At 36.4% G+C, this 16,554-nt stretch overlaps 1 protein-coding gene and 1 long non-coding RNA gene across 3 annotated transcripts in view; both read right to left on the bottom strand.

Moving 5' to 3' along the window:
* Xrn2 (5'-3' exoribonuclease 2) overlaps positions 1-16,554 on the bottom strand; it is a 77,171-nt gene that overhangs the window by 17,393 nt on the left and 43,224 nt on the right. For both annotated transcript variants that reach the window (XM_004840901.3, XM_087188628.1), the window contains exons 21-24: positions 13,359-13,442; positions 12,438-12,535; positions 11,601-11,680; positions 10,316-10,372 (exon numbers count right to left, since the gene is read on the bottom strand). In XM_004840901.3, coding sequence (XP_004840958.2) covers positions 10,316-10,372; positions 11,601-11,680; positions 12,438-12,535; positions 13,359-13,442 — 319 coding nt within the window. The remainder of the gene's footprint in view (positions 1-10,315; positions 10,373-11,600; positions 11,681-12,437; positions 12,536-13,358; positions 13,443-16,554) is intronic.
* On the bottom strand, positions 326-10,308 carry LOC147824618 (uncharacterized). The gene is made up of 2 exons (XR_015441949.1): positions 10,220-10,308; positions 326-428 (listed from the first exon to the last, which is right to left on the bottom strand). It is a non-coding gene; the product is annotated as an uncharacterized LOC147824618 (long non-coding RNA).

A 16,554-nucleotide genomic window follows, 5' to 3' on the forward strand; every position in this document is an offset into this window, starting at 1 on the left:
AATACTTATGCCTCAAGTAACTTTCTCTGTGGGAAGAGCCATTTCTAGCTAACTATAGATGATCACAGAGAAATAATGGACAATGCCTCAACTCTTAAGAAATTTTAATCCAATACTAGAGATGAACATAAAAGGTTTACAACAAAAAATAAAAATAAGGTAAGTATACCAACTAAAAAAGCTTATGTGGGAAAAAATAAGATCTCACTAAATTTCCCATACCCTGCTTTGCTGATGTGCTTTTAAAATAATAAAATACTCAAATAGTTTGAAAACTACACAAATACTTACTTTGAAAAGCTATACACTCAGACTTTGGGTATAAGCTGGTCGAAATTTCCTTTCTGGGGGTGGGGGGTGACACGTGTCTATCGCAAAGGTTGGTATGCATGTGTACGAATCTTCCTTCTGACCCAGCAATGTCTCTTCTAGCAGTTTAGTCATCAGATTATATTTAAGCACACTCATAGCACCTTTACTCATAATGTCAAAAGACAATAAAACTAAATGTATGGGTAACAGTGGACTGGTTAAAGAAACCAGGCTTGTTCCTAAAAGTGGAATCCTCAGATGATAGTTTAAAAAAATGTAGTGACAGAATACTTAACTACATGGGAAAAATATATATTCAACAGAATATATACTCATCAACAGGTTATCAGTGATCATCTCTGTACAATCATTTCCTTTCATTCTTTGTGATTTTAATATTTCCCAAAATTCCTCTAATGATTACAACTATAGTTACAGTGAGTTGAAAAGAATTTACTAAAAAAGATTTTACTGAACTGGTTGACATTTTTAGATAGCTTTTTTTCCTTTTTTAATATTGCCACTTTAACAACTAGGATCCATCTGTTACAAAGAAAATGTCATTGCAGTCAGATTTAACTGTATATTTAAGTACACAACATTAGCTTCATATTTACAATAAAAATACCATGAGCTCAAGAACAGGTGAACAACACTTCATTTACTCAATTAGTTCTTCACACAACTCACCCTTCACTGGCAACTGCCACTGCCTCAAAAGCTCCCTACCAGCAGGGTGGCACAGCAAGGACAAAACAGGACAGGCACTGATCAAGGTTTCAGAGCACATCAGAGAAAACAAGCGTTTGGGCTCTTTTGGGCTTTGCGGATACAAAATACAGAGAGGAAATTGGCAAGATTTGCAACTAAATCATCTCAAACCATGTACCTTTGTTTCAGAAGGGCTTTGCTTACTATACGCACAGTCTCATGGTGGTGCATCCCCTTCTAGTAAGGGATATAAAATGCTTGATAACAGTTTTATAAGGAAGAATGTAAGAAACGCAGTAACAGGCACAGAACAGATTCTAAGTCAAAGTATGTATGTGCATGTACATGTATGTTTTTATTATTATGTGTTAAAGATATGTGAATATGGGAAGGAGAAGGAAATTCATTCACCTGGAGACCAAGGAAAACACCATCCAAGAGGTTATGGTTTAAGGCAAGACAGGATTTTCACAGGATGGCAGAAGAAATAAATGCAACAAGGACTGCTGAATTCTACACAACATTTAAAGAACACCAATTTTCAAACTATTCCAAAAACAGTAAAAAGGAGGGAATTCCACCAAATGGATTCTATGAGGCCTGCATAACCTTAACATGAAAACCAAAGACATTATTCTTGAAAAATATATACGAAAAACTTCTCAACCAAATCTAACAGCACATCAAAAAGATCATAAACCATGATTAAGTGGAGATTATTGTAGGGATATGAGTATGATTCAACATTTGCAAGTCAATAAATACAATACTGTATCAATACACTGAAAGCTAAAACCCATATGATAATCTCAATAGATGCAAGTAAATTAGATATAAAAGGAACAGGGCCGAGATTTAGCTCAGTGGTTTCACTTCCCACTGCGCAAGCGCAAGGACCTGAGTTCGATCCCCAGTACAAAAAAAAAAAAAAAAAGATATAAAAGGAACCTATCTCAACATAATATAAGGGGCTCTATGAAAAAAACCCACAACCAACATCATGCTAATAGTACTTCCTCTAAGATCTAGAATAAGACAAAGATCAGAAAAAAAAAAGACAGAAAACCGAATTAACTCCACCAAAAATCCACTGAGGGATGATGAACAAATTTAATAAAGTTGTAGAACATAAAACCAATGCACTAAAAAAAAGTAGCATTTTACACACACACACACGCACGCACGCACGCGCACACACACACACACAGCAATCCCCATTCACAATATCCAAAGTTTTTAAACAACAAAATACCTAGGAGTAAACTTAACAAAAGAAGTGAAAAACATCCACAAAGAAAATAAAAACATTCATGAAAGAACTCATAGAGGGCACACAAAATAGAAAGACATCCTATGCTCACAGATTTAAAAGATAAATATTCTTAAAATGTCCATGCTACCCAAAGCATTCTACTGACCCAATGCAATGCCCATCAAAATATCAGTGGCATTCCTCACAAAATTAGGAAAAACAATTACAAAATTAATATGGAACCACAAAGAACCCAGAAGAGTCAAAGCAATCCTGAACAAAAACAAAGTTGGAGCCATCAGAGTATCTGACTTCAAAATATAGCATCAAAACAGCATGACACTGGCATAAAAAATAAGATGCAGAGACCAACAGAACAGAATAAAACCCAAAAATTAATTTATGTGTTACAGCCAACTAATTTTTGACAAAGGAGCCAAGAACATACATGGGAGAAATGACAGTCCCTTCAATGAACAGTGCTAGGCAAACTGGATGTACATATGCACAAAAATCAAACCACACCCCTACCTCTCACCATATACCACCCCTCTTCCAAAAAAAAAGAAAGAAAGGAAAAAAAGTTGGATCGAGAACCAAGGACCAAAGAGCTGGATCAATGGATTGAAGACCTAAACGAAAGACCCAAAACTACGAAACAGAAGAAAACCTTTTAAGACACTGAGATGGGCAAAAGATTTTTTTTTTTGATAAAGACTCCAAATGTAGAAGACAAAAGTAAAACCAGATAAATGAGATTATATCAAACTAAGAAATTTCTGCACAGCAAAGGAAAGAACAAAGTCAAGAGACAACCTACAGAATGGAAGAAAATTTTCTGCAAACTTTGATCAGACAAAGGGTTAATATTTAGAAGGCTAAAGAACTCAAATAACAGCAATAACCTCTAAATAATCTCATTTGCAAATGGGCAAATGATCTGAACAGACATTTCTTGATATATAAATGGATAAGAAATATGTGGAAAAAAATGCTCACCAGAACTAAATTAGGAAAATGCAAATGAAAACCATAATGAGGTATCATCTCACTCAAATTAGAATGGCTATTAGCAAAAAGACAAAAATTAAGCAGCACTGGAAAGGATGAAGAGAAAGGGGCACTTCTATACACCTATACACTACAGGTAGGAAAGTAAACTATACAGCCATTATGGAAAATAGTATGGAGGTGGGCCGCAGATATTAGCTCAGTGGTTCCACCGCCTGCTCCGCAAGCGCAAAGACCCGAGTTTGATCCCCGGTACCAAAAAAGAAAATAGTATGGAGGTTTCTCAGAAAACTAAAAACAGAATTATCATATGATCCAACAATCTCACTACTGGGTATATATCCACTTTGTTTGTTTGTAGTGCTGGGGATCAAACTCAGCTAGGCAAGTGCTCTACTACCTAGCTATATCCAAAACTCTATTATGGGCCATATAGCCAAAGGAAATAAAATCACTTTAACAAAGAGACACCTGTACGTCCATGTTTACTGTAGTGTTATTAATAAGAGTCAAGATGTCAACTGATGAATGGATTAAAAGATGTGTCATATATACATAATGGAATGTTGGGTTTTTTTGATACTGGGGATTGAACTCAGGTCCTTGAGCTTGTGAGGCAGGCAGAGGAACCAATCAGCAAAATCCCTGGCTACATAATGGAATGTTATTCAGTCATAAGAAAGGCTGAAATCCTATCATTTGTAGCAACATGGATGAAAATGTTAAGTAAAAATTATACTAAGTGGAATAAGCAAGACACAGTGTTATGGCTTATATGTATTTGTCCCCTCAAAGCCTCATGCACTCACAGATGGGGCTTTGAGGAGGTGACTGGATCATGGGCGTGTGATACTGTATTAGTCTACTGGTTTAGCAAAGTTCTAGGTGTGGACGACGGATTTACTGAAGAGGGAAGACCTACCCAGGGTGTGGGTAGCACCAACTAACAGGGTTGTAGCCTGGGTGGAATAAAAAGGAAAGAAGGATGTCTAGTTGTTTCTTGCCTGCCATGCCATAATCTGTTTCTCCTCAGTTATATGCTGCCGTGCCTTGCAGCTAGCCAACTATGGACTGAAACTCTAAAAACTATCAATCAAAATAAACCTTTCCTCCTTTAACTTGTGGTTGTCAGGTATTTTGTCCCAGCAATAAGAAAGTAACTAAGTCACACAGAAAGACAAATACTACATGTTCTTACTTGTGAAAGCTAATAAAGTTGATAACAGAGAATTAAAATAGAGGTCACTAGAAGCTAGGAAAGGAGAGAAGTGGAATACTAAGAGGTATATGATAGGTTATTAAAAATAGCTAGATGGGGGCAGTTCTAATGTCATACAGCACAATTGGGCATCTAGTCTACAACCATTAGACATTCAAAATAATAAGAATATGAATATTCCAAACACAAAGAAATAATAATATAGGAGACAGAAATGCTAATTACTGATTTGACTGCCACACATTGCATATATTTACTGAATTACAATACTGTACCCATAAATAAGTATACTTATATTCCAATTTTAAAAATTAAATTGGGGGCCAGGGATGTAGCTCAGTGTCAGCAAGGGGCTAGTGTGAGCAAGGCCCTCAGTTTGATTCCAGCAATGGAAGAAAAAATTTAAAAAGAAAAGCTAACAAAAATGCCCTTTTCCCAGACCAAGGAAGGCCAGCCCTTCTCCGTGGGGATCTAGGCAAAGCCCTACACAAAAGTGATTCGTCTACATTCTCAATTCTCCCAGGCAGATATACTGTATAGCTAGCACTATTCTAGACCCACAAGACACAAACTGAATTGTTACATTAGATGCTTTAAATGCTCAAGGCTTCGAAAGGGCTGGACTACACGGCAAAGTGTACCAGTAGAAGTGTGCAGGAAGAGGGCCCAGCGTAAGTGAGTGAAACTGCATCACCAGTAAGGAGGTAAAAGTGACCAAGATTCGTTTCAGAAAGAACTACCTTGGAGTGCTGAGGAGGGAACAGGGGGTGCCACCCTAAAGAGGGCACAGATGCAGGCTAAGCCAGAGCCGGCACCACAGAAGGGCAACACTGGAACTCCAACAGAGCTCAAGTCCAAAGAAGGCCTCAGATGAACTCTATCTGCTTGTCATACAAAAAACAGACCTGAAACAGAAAAGGGAAACAGCCAAGGCCAGAAGCTCTGAGAGAGAGACAATCCCAGCCAGCACTGCAGGATCACCACTCCTGCAGGACAATAGCAAGAGATTTAATAAGATAGTCTGGAAGACAAATTCACTTAGCTGCCCAATATGTGCAATCCACTATATATGCATTGTTAACAAAATTGTTTAAAAAGTCCATTTTTCATGTTGATGCTCTGAAAGGGAAAAAGATTTCTAAGACAATGGGAAAACAATCCCTAAGATCTCCCTTACTTGCTCCTAAAATCATATATCCATCAAAGTAAATGATATTCTCAATCTAGTACAAACCAGTAGGAGACAGAAAAGGAACATCTAATGGTAAGTTTGGAAATCTCCACCAAAGAGACAAAGACTCTATCTATCTAGCTACCTACCTACCTACTTATTTGGAGACAAGGTCTCCCGGTTCAGGCTGGCCTTGAACTCATGGTGATCCTCCTGCCTCGGCCTCCTGGGCTCTGGGATTACAGGAATGTGCCACCACACCCGGCAAAAGACACTATTTATAATTTCAAAAGATGAAAGTGTTCCTTTTCCTTGGGTCTTTCAGAACACTTTGAAGGCACTCTTTCTTCTAACATGAGGTAAAACCTTCTTAGCTTGAGATCTTTAGTATTTTAATTGGTTCCTAAAAATGCACACTAAAATGTGTTGTTTTAGTACTTTTCCAATGTGGTAACATCAGCCAAATGAAAGGCACAGGTAAGGACCCATTAGGCAAAGTTTCTAAGGGTAACTTTGTGTATCAGCATTCCTTTTCTTTTCAGGTTCATGTTTTAAATTCTCACAGGTAGAACAATGAAGGGAAAAAAAATACAGATTACCCTTTGACAACTTCCACCAACAGAAACAAAAATCTAAAAAAGTAGAGTTTATTTGGGGAAGGGAAGCAGTAACACTGAGACGAGAGAACACAGAATCTATGAGTCTAGGGAGAAGAGGAAGAGTGAAGAGAAAGCCTGGGGTGGGTGTAGCGCAGCAGAGCTCTTGCCTGTGGGGGCTGGAGTGTAGCTCAGAAGTAAAGTGCCTTGTGCAAAGGACCTAGGTTCAATTCTTAGCACTGCAAAAACAAAAAACAAACCAAAATAGCCCCAAACAGCCTATAGACCCAACAGGTTGCTTGGGTTCAGGTTTATACTGTCTAATTCTGTGAACTAGAGAAGTATTTTTATCCACCTTTTCCAAACACAGGCATAAAAGTGCTGCTCACCCAGCACTAGGTCAGCCTCCCAAGAGGAGTATAATGGATCCCTTTCTCTACACTCAGCTTTCCTGTCATTTCAATGGCTGTCTTCATAAACACCAAGGATAAAATGAATAAAAATTTAAAACCTAAGGAAGACTGAAAATAAAGCAACTCAACAGTGCTTTTATCTGTACTGTTGGTAAGAAGAAAATATTGTGGCAAAGTCTCAGTAGAAAAGGAAGGGAATGAGCTGGGGATTTAGCTTAGTGGTGCCGTGCCTGCCTTGCAAGAGCAACATCCTGAGTTCAATCCCCAATTCCGGAAGAAAAGGAAGGGGAATATTTACCTTTCTCTGACTCAATTTACTTTAAGAACTACCCTTAGGAATGCTACTTTAGGCCGGGGATTTAGCTCAGTGGTGCTGACGCCTGCCTCGCAAGCTCAAGTTCCCGAGTTTGATCCCGGGTACCAAAAAAAAAAGGAATGCTACTTTAATTAAGAGTGCTAGCACCCTTACCAAAGGAAGCTGAAAATTCCAAACACAAGGTTTTATTTTTATTCTACGTTTCCCTGTTATATGCTGTAATTAATGCTAAATCAGCATACCAAAGCAAATTTCTTGCAGGAAAAATTTCATGATTCATATACTTGATATTTTAAAACACTTGAAGAGTTTATAGAATTGTGACATTTTATCAAGGAGAGATTAACCATTTTAGTGTCCAATAAAGTAATACAACAGTGGAAGTAAAACTCTCCCAAGTGTTTTCTACCATCAGTGCTTCCCTGGTGGTCTAGTGGTTAGGATTCGGTGCTCTCTACCATCAGTGCTGATTGCATGTATTCCACTTTCTCCAGGCTTCTGATTTCAAGTTCTCTTGTCAAAAATGAACCTTGGGCCAGGGATTTAGCTCAGTGGTTCCGCCTCCTGCCTCGCAAGCGGAAGGACCAGAGTTCAATCCCCAGTACCAAAAGAAAACAAAAACAAATACAAAATCAAAAATGAACCTTACAAATGCTGCAGGAATGGTCACATTAAAAATAACCATCTCCATACACATTCACACAATTTTTAAAAATTTCCTCAAAGAGAAAAAACATTCTATTCCCTGGCTAATTTATCCAAAGATGAATACAGAAAGTTTGAGAAATAATCTTCTGAAGAAAAAAGTTTGGGGCTTTTGGAAGAATTCAGCAAATACTGGTTTCAACACTAAATAAACTGGGCTTTTATATTTTTACATGGTCTCAGAACTATGGTAGGTGCTATATAGGGGCAAAAAAAAATCTAACAATGTTACTGCTAAAAATAACATGCTCAAATTATTAAATTATATACTTGTTTTAGAAGGGAAAAAAACAAGGAAGGGTAGGCAGAGAAAAGAAAGGAAGAGCTCTTAACAATGGGAAGAAGGCACAGAGGCCAAAGGATGCTGAAGCGACCTGCAAGGAGGGACCCTTGAAGAAGTGGGATGCAGACACAGAGCCATGGCTCTACCAAGTCACAACTGGCCTCATAAATGCACAAGTGTACAAGGGTGTGAACACCTACACCTCCAAATAAACAGGAAACTGTGCTGCTGCCCTGGGAAGATAATTTCAGTAATTTAAAATTATATGCCAAGGGTTTAAATATTTAAAGTTAACAAAGAATTATTCCTAATATACTATATGTAAGCAAATTACAATGGTGGAGGAAGACCAGCATGAGGAAAACGAAGGGAGATAGCTCAGTCTCGTTCAAAGCTAAGCTACTACTATGTCGAATGACTTATGAAAACAGAACTGGCGAAGGGAAAGAGCTCCTAGGTCACAGCTGACTGCATTCTCTAGGGTCCTTCATGAACTAAGGGCACTTCAATGACTTGTACAGTGCACTTCCTCAACACTACAGGTAAGACCAAATGCAGTGGGAGTAACCAATCCAAACTGAACTCAAGGAAACAACTTCTCAAATATGGAACAAGATCCCAGATGCATCCACAGAGAGAAGGGGAAAAAAGGACAGAAGTCAAAATAGAACTGGCAAGTGACAGTAGAGACTGCATTTTTAGACTTTTATTTATAATGCAAATATAATACTAGCAAGCACAACAAGCCCAGAATCAAGCAAACACACAAAAAACTGCAATGAACTGGAGCTCAGCCCAACATTACCCTTAGAGAACATATTGAAAATCATCTCATGAAATAAAAGTAAACTTTGGTCTTTTACAAGTCTTTAGGAAGTTAATTCAATAAAATCAACTTTAGCCTGAAGTTATTTTCAAAATACACTCCACTGTGCACCTAGATATGGAATTTGGTTTCTTTTATAAATTTAATAAACACAGTGACAACAGTGGATACCAAACTGTACTTCAGGCTCAGACCAACCAAAAACAGTATCACCGCCATAACACAAACTCTAGGATGTTTCCATTGTCTGTAACTCTTCTTTGGGCAAGACTATCTTTATTTAGAAAGTTAAGTAAAATTAACTATTTCTAGAAAGCGAGGCAAGAAGGCCCTTGAAAAGATGTAGAAAAACTGAGGAATATAAGCAAAAACCCAATGAGAAAACTGGGGCAATTAAGTGGCCCGAAGTGCTGTAGACCTTGGGGTGAGGACACAGTGTTCACACTGAGCCTGTCAGAGCCAGATGGCCACAATGGGCCGAGGAGCGCAGCTTGAAAGCCTGTGCTCCATCCTTAACAAAAGAGCACAAAAGACAAAGAGCCAGGACAAGTTAAGTGTAAATATAAACAAAAAATCATGTGTAAAGATAAGTGAAAGCAACTAATTTAGACAGATTTTCCCAACATACAATAGTTTTCCCTAAGTAAAAGCCTTTCTAGAATGGCAATTGGTTACTACCCAAATTCATTAAAGACAGGAAATAAACATGCTTATATTTCACAATGAGAAATCTAAGCAAAAATCTAAAATAGTTTCTGAGAGGAAGAGAAATCATAAAAATGGGTGAGAAAGGAAGATTCAGAATTAGCATGTTATAAAAAAAAAAAAGAATTAGCATGTTATAATCAAATTCTTGAATACCTGAGAAATATCTCCATAAACTAAGCCATCAAGACATTATACTACACAGATGAATACTACGAATGATTTTGTATGATAAAATGTCATATTACATTTTACATTATTTTTACGCAACACAAGATGCTGTCACTACTAAGAAACTGAGGACCATGTACATTTTCCAGACAGGAGAAATAAGACCTATAAATTCACAACTGTTGATAAAAATGTTCACAGACACAGTCTATCTCATCCTAACTAAAATATATTACATAATATTTTTGTTTTAAGCTCTACAGGGCCACAACTGCAAACATTAACAGTCCATTATAATACAGTAAAGTTGTCTGTCTGCTCCTATGTGGCAAACTACTAGAAACTCCTACTCTCTGCCTCCCACTTTCCTAATCCAAGAATTAGAGGTTGTCAGGGGAAACCAGAAAACAGATAAGCACTCTTGCTAAATCAGTAACCTTAACAATATACATAATTTAAAGTCAAGAGGCTCTGCTTGGAGGTCTGCAGCACAGGGACTCTCCAATCTCAAAGCACTGGTGCACTCACAGCTGTCATCTCCCTCTGAATCAGAAGTCTTTTAAAATTTATGTGCAGGTTCAGAGCTGTGTTCTGAGACAGGACTATGAATTTTGGAGAACTTACCTGATCGCAGTGTTCTGTGTCAGATCCCGTAACATGGGAACAGGAGAACACACTACTCTGAAGGGAAACAAGAGAAGAAACACCTATTTATAAATTGTAATCTCTTAGGTAAGTGGAAGTTAGATGTTGCTATGCTTGTTAGGCTTTAAAAAAAAAAATCATTAAAATGCACTAATAAAAGCAATATGACCATTTATGTTTTTAAAAATGACCCTGTCTCCCTTATTTATCATCTCATAAACAGAAAACAATCATGAGCTGATATTAGAATCTGTAAAACAAAAAACAAATACTCACTGCAAACCAAAAAGGGGGGAAAAGAATTAATTAAAAAAACCAGAGCAGGTACCTCATAAATAAGAAAAATCAAATGGTTAACCATTAACCACAAGAGATTTGCATTTCTTAGTAAACAGAGAAATGCAATTGCATAATATGCCAGTAAACAACCACCAAAAAAGCTAACACTGTCACAGTGGTCCATGGGTTTAACAAAAAGCAGCACAGCAAGATCTCTCACAAACTATTGCTGGGGTCATAATATAGTATCACCACTTGAAAAACAAAACACTCAGTATTGACCTAGAAAAGATGAAGATACACACACCCTGAGGTCAGTAACTCCACTCATGAATATACACCCAGCAGCAGCAGGTCTCAGACCCAAGAGTCAGAACTCTTTTATATTCTTAAACATTACTGAAGGCCTTAAAGATCTTTTCCTAATGTTGGTTACCCCTTTCAATATTTACCTATTAAGTTATAACTAAGAAATTTTAACTAAATTAAAAGCAAACCTGTTACATTTTAGCATAAATTGAATTTTAATGGAAAAGAACTATTTTTACAAAGCAAAACAAAAATAAATGAGAAGCGTGTCACTGTTTTTACATTTTTAAAAAGCCAGTATCTGGCTTGCTATCTAATAATTAGATTCTCTTCTCTGCTTCTGATTCCATTTCTTGATTTTTAGATTACATTTAGCTTCTGGAAAACACTGTGCACTCCAGAAACAGAATGAGAAATAATGAAGTAACACCATAATATCTTAGATTATGAAAATAATTGACCTTGTGGATGCCATGACAGAATTTCAAGGAACCCCAGAGGTTCCCAGGTGACAGAGCTACTATATATTGACATAGGCTTTGAATCCAAGCCTCTTTTATTCCAACAAGGTCTTTTTCTCTTTCCTTCTCATTAGTACTAGAAAATAAAATATTACACAACAATGCTAACTAAACTTCCTTCCAGTCACCTCAAGTATATACAAATGAATGCTTACTGATCTGGGAGAACGGCCTCTTCATCCAAAGAAAATTTTCCTTGAATCCCATGGCAAAGTTCAGGTGGGACATCCACTGGCTGTGTGGAAAGATACATTTCTGATTATACTATATACCCAAATGAGTGGGGAATGGGACTAAAGCAGATACTCATACACTCAAGTTCACAGAAATATTATTCATAAGAGTCAAATGGTGAAAATAACTTAAGGATCAAGACATGAAGAGAGAAAGAAAATATGGCAGATAAATATATAAATATAAATGGAAAAGGGCCTGGGATTTAGCTCAGTGGTGCCGGTGCCTGCCTTGCAAGCACAAAGTCGTGAGTTCAATCCCCAGTACCAAAAAAAAAAGGAAAGCATTCAATCATAAAAAGGAATAAAATTTTGGTACACTCTACAGTGTGCATGAGCCTTAAAAACATTACATTATGTGAAAAAAGCTACACAGAAGACAAATACTGTATGAGTCCACTTATAGAAGATACCAAAGAAGACGCAAATTCAGAGGCAGAAAATAGAAGACAGGTGACAGACTCGAGGGAGAGTAGAATGGGCAGGTATTGTTTAATGGGTACAGAATTTCTCCATGAATAGATGAAAAAGCTCTGGAAGTAGTAGTGATGATCACAAATATCATGAACACACATAGTTTTACATTAAAAATTGGTTACAACGATAAATTTCCATCTGTGTTTTACTAAAAAATCCATTCTTGGGCTGGGGATTTAGCTCAGTGGTTCCACTGCCTGCCTTGCAAGCACAAGGTCTCGAGTTTGATCCCCGGTACCAAAAAAAAAATGCATTCTTCATTAACCCAGTTGTACACCATACCTCCGTGGAACCCGTTTGGTACAGCTCAGAAATGAAGTCATGGAGTTGGTGATGTTTCCCCACAAACAAAACATCAGCTCCAAGGCTGTTTCTTCTGTCTGAAAGGAAAGGAACAAAGGAATAAGAACCACACATCAAGTAATTCTATCTACAAGACCCATTTTTATTGAGAATATAACCAAGGAAAGCATCTAAATTTTTAAAACTTAATTCCAGGTTAAGGTTTACAAATTCTACTTCTTAGTATAATAAATAAATGTTTATATATTTCTTATATAAACATTCCCTATAGAAATATTAACTGTATCATCGGATGACAAAGATTATCCTACAGACAGATGATAAAGTATTTCTTACATGCTTATAATGGTATAAAATAAAATTTTCAATAGAGCTCAGTTTTAGCATTTCTCCATTTAAATACTTATTATTTTCAGTAGTAATTACAAAAATCCGTTTTATGCAAACAACATTTCAAGTTAGCATTCAAAGGTCAAACACTTGCTTCAGTGGAAGAAATAAATACCTTTTCAACAGGCAAAAAATACTTTTTTGTGTTCATATCACATAAGAATCAAAAAGCTAAAGAATATTCTTTTTTTTGGGACTGGGGATCGAACTCAGGATCTTGCGCTTGTAAGGCAGGCAGCGGAACCACTGAGCTAAATCCCAGGCCCTTAAGAATATTGTTATGTTGCTTTTTAATAATTTTAACAAACATGAATGGTAAAAAGTAGTACCCAATTTACAGATGAAAGATTAAGAAGCAAAGCTAATGGTTTGCTGTAAGAGATAAAATCAATGATTTATGGCCCCTTATGGGAAATGTGACGAATGGGAGAACGGGGCCCAATTACACAGAGAAATGCAAAGCCTACAATACATGGACTCAGAGTTGACCAAGTGCCTTGAAAATCTTACTTTCTTCTGGAGTGAGGTCTGGGTACACCTCTTCTAGGGCAGCTCGCAGCCTTCGCTCATCCACAAAGGGCAACAGAGCAACACCTGGGGAAACACATACACACAAACCTTTCCAGTTAACACTGGTCCAAATAAATATTTTAGTATACTATCCCTGTTGATAAGAAGATATTTTGGAATTGAACTCTAGTAGGTCATTCAGCCAAAATTCAGATGCAAACATTTTGTATATGATGGCAAAAGAAACATTCTCTATGTTTTTCATACTTTAAAAGGCTCATATGGAAGATGTTTTCTGAATCTTTGTGGTGATACAATTTTCAGATGAGACGATCAAGGGCACACCTGTCAGCGATCTATGCCCCAGCCTTGCTCACTAGAAAGTGCCCACAGGCTGGCCAGCTCATCCTCCTAGGCCCTGGGATTGTCCTGTCTTCTTTCTGGTACCTGGTTTTTTCTTCTGCAGAATGTGATTATTCAACTTATCAACTGAAATACTCAGAAATTCTAAGCAACTAGACTACATGGACAGTCTCTTCTAGTTCCAAAATTCAACAGTAGGCTGTTGATATTTTAAAGTCTGCTAATTAATTTATGTATAAATATTCTTTATAGACTTGCTTAAATAACCTAGAGAGGAGGAATGGAAGACATGGGGCTCATCTAGGGACTGAAAAATGGTCCTCTAGAGTTTGCTGGACTTTAAGGCACTGCTTTAAGTGAACTTATGTGCATAAATTTCAGAAGTGTATCACTGACACAATACCTATTATTAGAAAAATGAACAAAGTTACTGAAGCATTTAAAGGTTCTGCTATTATACAGTAACAATAGTATTTGGGCTAAATTAAAAATACAAAGCAAATAGCAAAGACAAATGCTAAATAGAGCTAAATAATTTTGAAACTACAACCACTGAAAACTGTACAATATTTGACAATTATGAGAAGTGAAAATGTTAACAAAGTTGTCAGTAATATTTTAGCTACAATATTTTCAAAGTAAGGAAATGTTTAATTTTACTATGTAGTAAGGAGAATTTTTTAAGTTATAAAGAAAGTAAGATCTAGTGTGAATTTGGAAAAAATATTAATATCTATCTTTTGAGTGAAGCTATTTCAATTACTGGTAAACATGTAGGGGAAAAAAAAAACCCTAGGGAGTCATTCAAGTTTTACTTAGTTTTGTTTTTTTTTTAGGAGAAATACATGAATGAGAAACTATAGCAATATCTAGCTTTTAATTTCTTTTAGATGTAGAATCTTAAAAAAACATCCACAAGACTTTCCTACAGTAAGACTTTCTTACAATATTGACTTCAGAAGCCAAATCCAATCAGTAAGCAGCTTGCAGCGCTGCTGACAGCAATGAAGTTACCAAGCAACAAATCAACCCTCGTGTTCAGAGTAGAACAAAATGCCTTACTCTAGCAATGGCACAAGTGCTTTAGAGTGCATCGATAGTAAAAATGAGACCAGCATCCAAGCATGTAATATGTTACACTCATTAACTGACTTCACCCAGAAATGCCTCAGGTGGTCGTTTTTGCTCAGGTACGCAGTCACTTTCAAATGTGTGCTCTGGAATCAGACTCTGGATTTAGATCTTGGCTCTGCCACTGTGTTACTCGAGTCAAATTAACTTAAATTCTCTGTTCACTCATAAAATATACATCAACCAAAACTACTATGCTATATATACACACTAAGCAATACAGTACAAAAATATAGCACTGTTGTAATTTACACATAATGTTGCTAAGTATACACTCAAAAATGTTGGAAAAGAACTCAGATATATTTTATTTTCTATCAGTTTAAGATGTACTCAACCTGGGCAAGAATTTAACCTAGTACTGTATTAATTACTACTTCTACCAAGTTTTAAAAATGCTAATGAAGAAATAACTACATTTCCTAACAGTACTGTTTTATCTCAAAATTTTTTCTTGGTATGAAGGCTAACTGCAAATATTAATATACAATATAAAATTATTTTTAAAAATCAAAATGTAAACCTATCATAAAATGCATATTGACTCTCAAGGGATCCCAAATAGCCAAAACAATACTGAACAAGAATAAATTTGCAGGATAAAATTTCTGACTAAAACTTACTATAAAGCTACAGTAATTAAACGAGTATGGTACTGGCATAAGAAGAGACATAGAACTGCTTCTCGGCGTTTTGGCTAAGATCAAGAAAAGACATAGAGACCAAGAGAATTGATGAGAGAGCCTCATATATACAGTCAACTGATTTTTGACAAATGTTACAACTATTCAGTGGGAATAGATCTTCTCAACAGCTGATGTGGGGCTGGGGATTTAGCTCAGTGGTTCCATAGCCTTCTTTGTAAGTACACGGTCCCAAGTTCGATCTCTGGTACCAAAAAAACAAAACAAAACAAAAAACCCCAGCTAATGTGAAGAAAATTCAATATCCACATGCAAAAGAATGATGTTGGACTCTTAGCTTATGTCATATAAAAAAGTAACTCAAATAGATCAAAAAGCTGAATGTAAGAGCTAAACTACAACTTACAGAACAAATCATGGGGAAAGATCTACAACATCCGATTTGGCAATGATTTCTTAGATCCGATACCAAAGGCACAGCAATGACAAAAACAGGTAAATTAGACTTTATCCAAATTAAAAATTTTTGAGCATTAATGAATATCATAAGAGAATAAAGACAACCCACAGATACAACTGAAAAATATGCAAATTATATATCTAATAAGGGATTAATGTCCAGACTATGTAAAGAATTTCGACGATGCAACAACAACAAAAAATCAAACCCAATTAAAAAATGGCAAAGGTCTTGAATAGACATTTCTCCAAAGCCTATAATACAAATGGCAAGCAAGAACACAAAAATATACTCAATAGCACTAACAATGAAGGGAATGCAAATCAGAAACACAATGAAATAGCACTTCATTATCCATTAGGATAGTTATTATTAAATGACAAATGTTGGCAAAGATGTGTAGAAAGTGGAATTGTTGTGGATTGCCTTATTTCTCCTAGAGTTAAATTATATAGAAAATGTTCCTTATCAGTGACATAGATTACTACAGTGAGTTGGTAAGTCATCTGTATGCTTAGGTATTTACTTATTTACTTACATATTTAGTAAATCCAGGCAATGATTTAACTATTTCCTTATGTACAGTATTTAACAAACA

The sequence above is a fragment of the Heterocephalus glaber genome, unplaced genomic scaffold, assembly GCF_053883595.1.
Source record: "Heterocephalus glaber isolate CG9 unplaced genomic scaffold, H.glaber_assembly_v1.0 deba00001532, whole genome shotgun sequence".
NCBI classification, from domain to species: Eukaryota; Metazoa; Chordata; class Mammalia; order Rodentia; family Bathyergidae; genus Heterocephalus; species Heterocephalus glaber.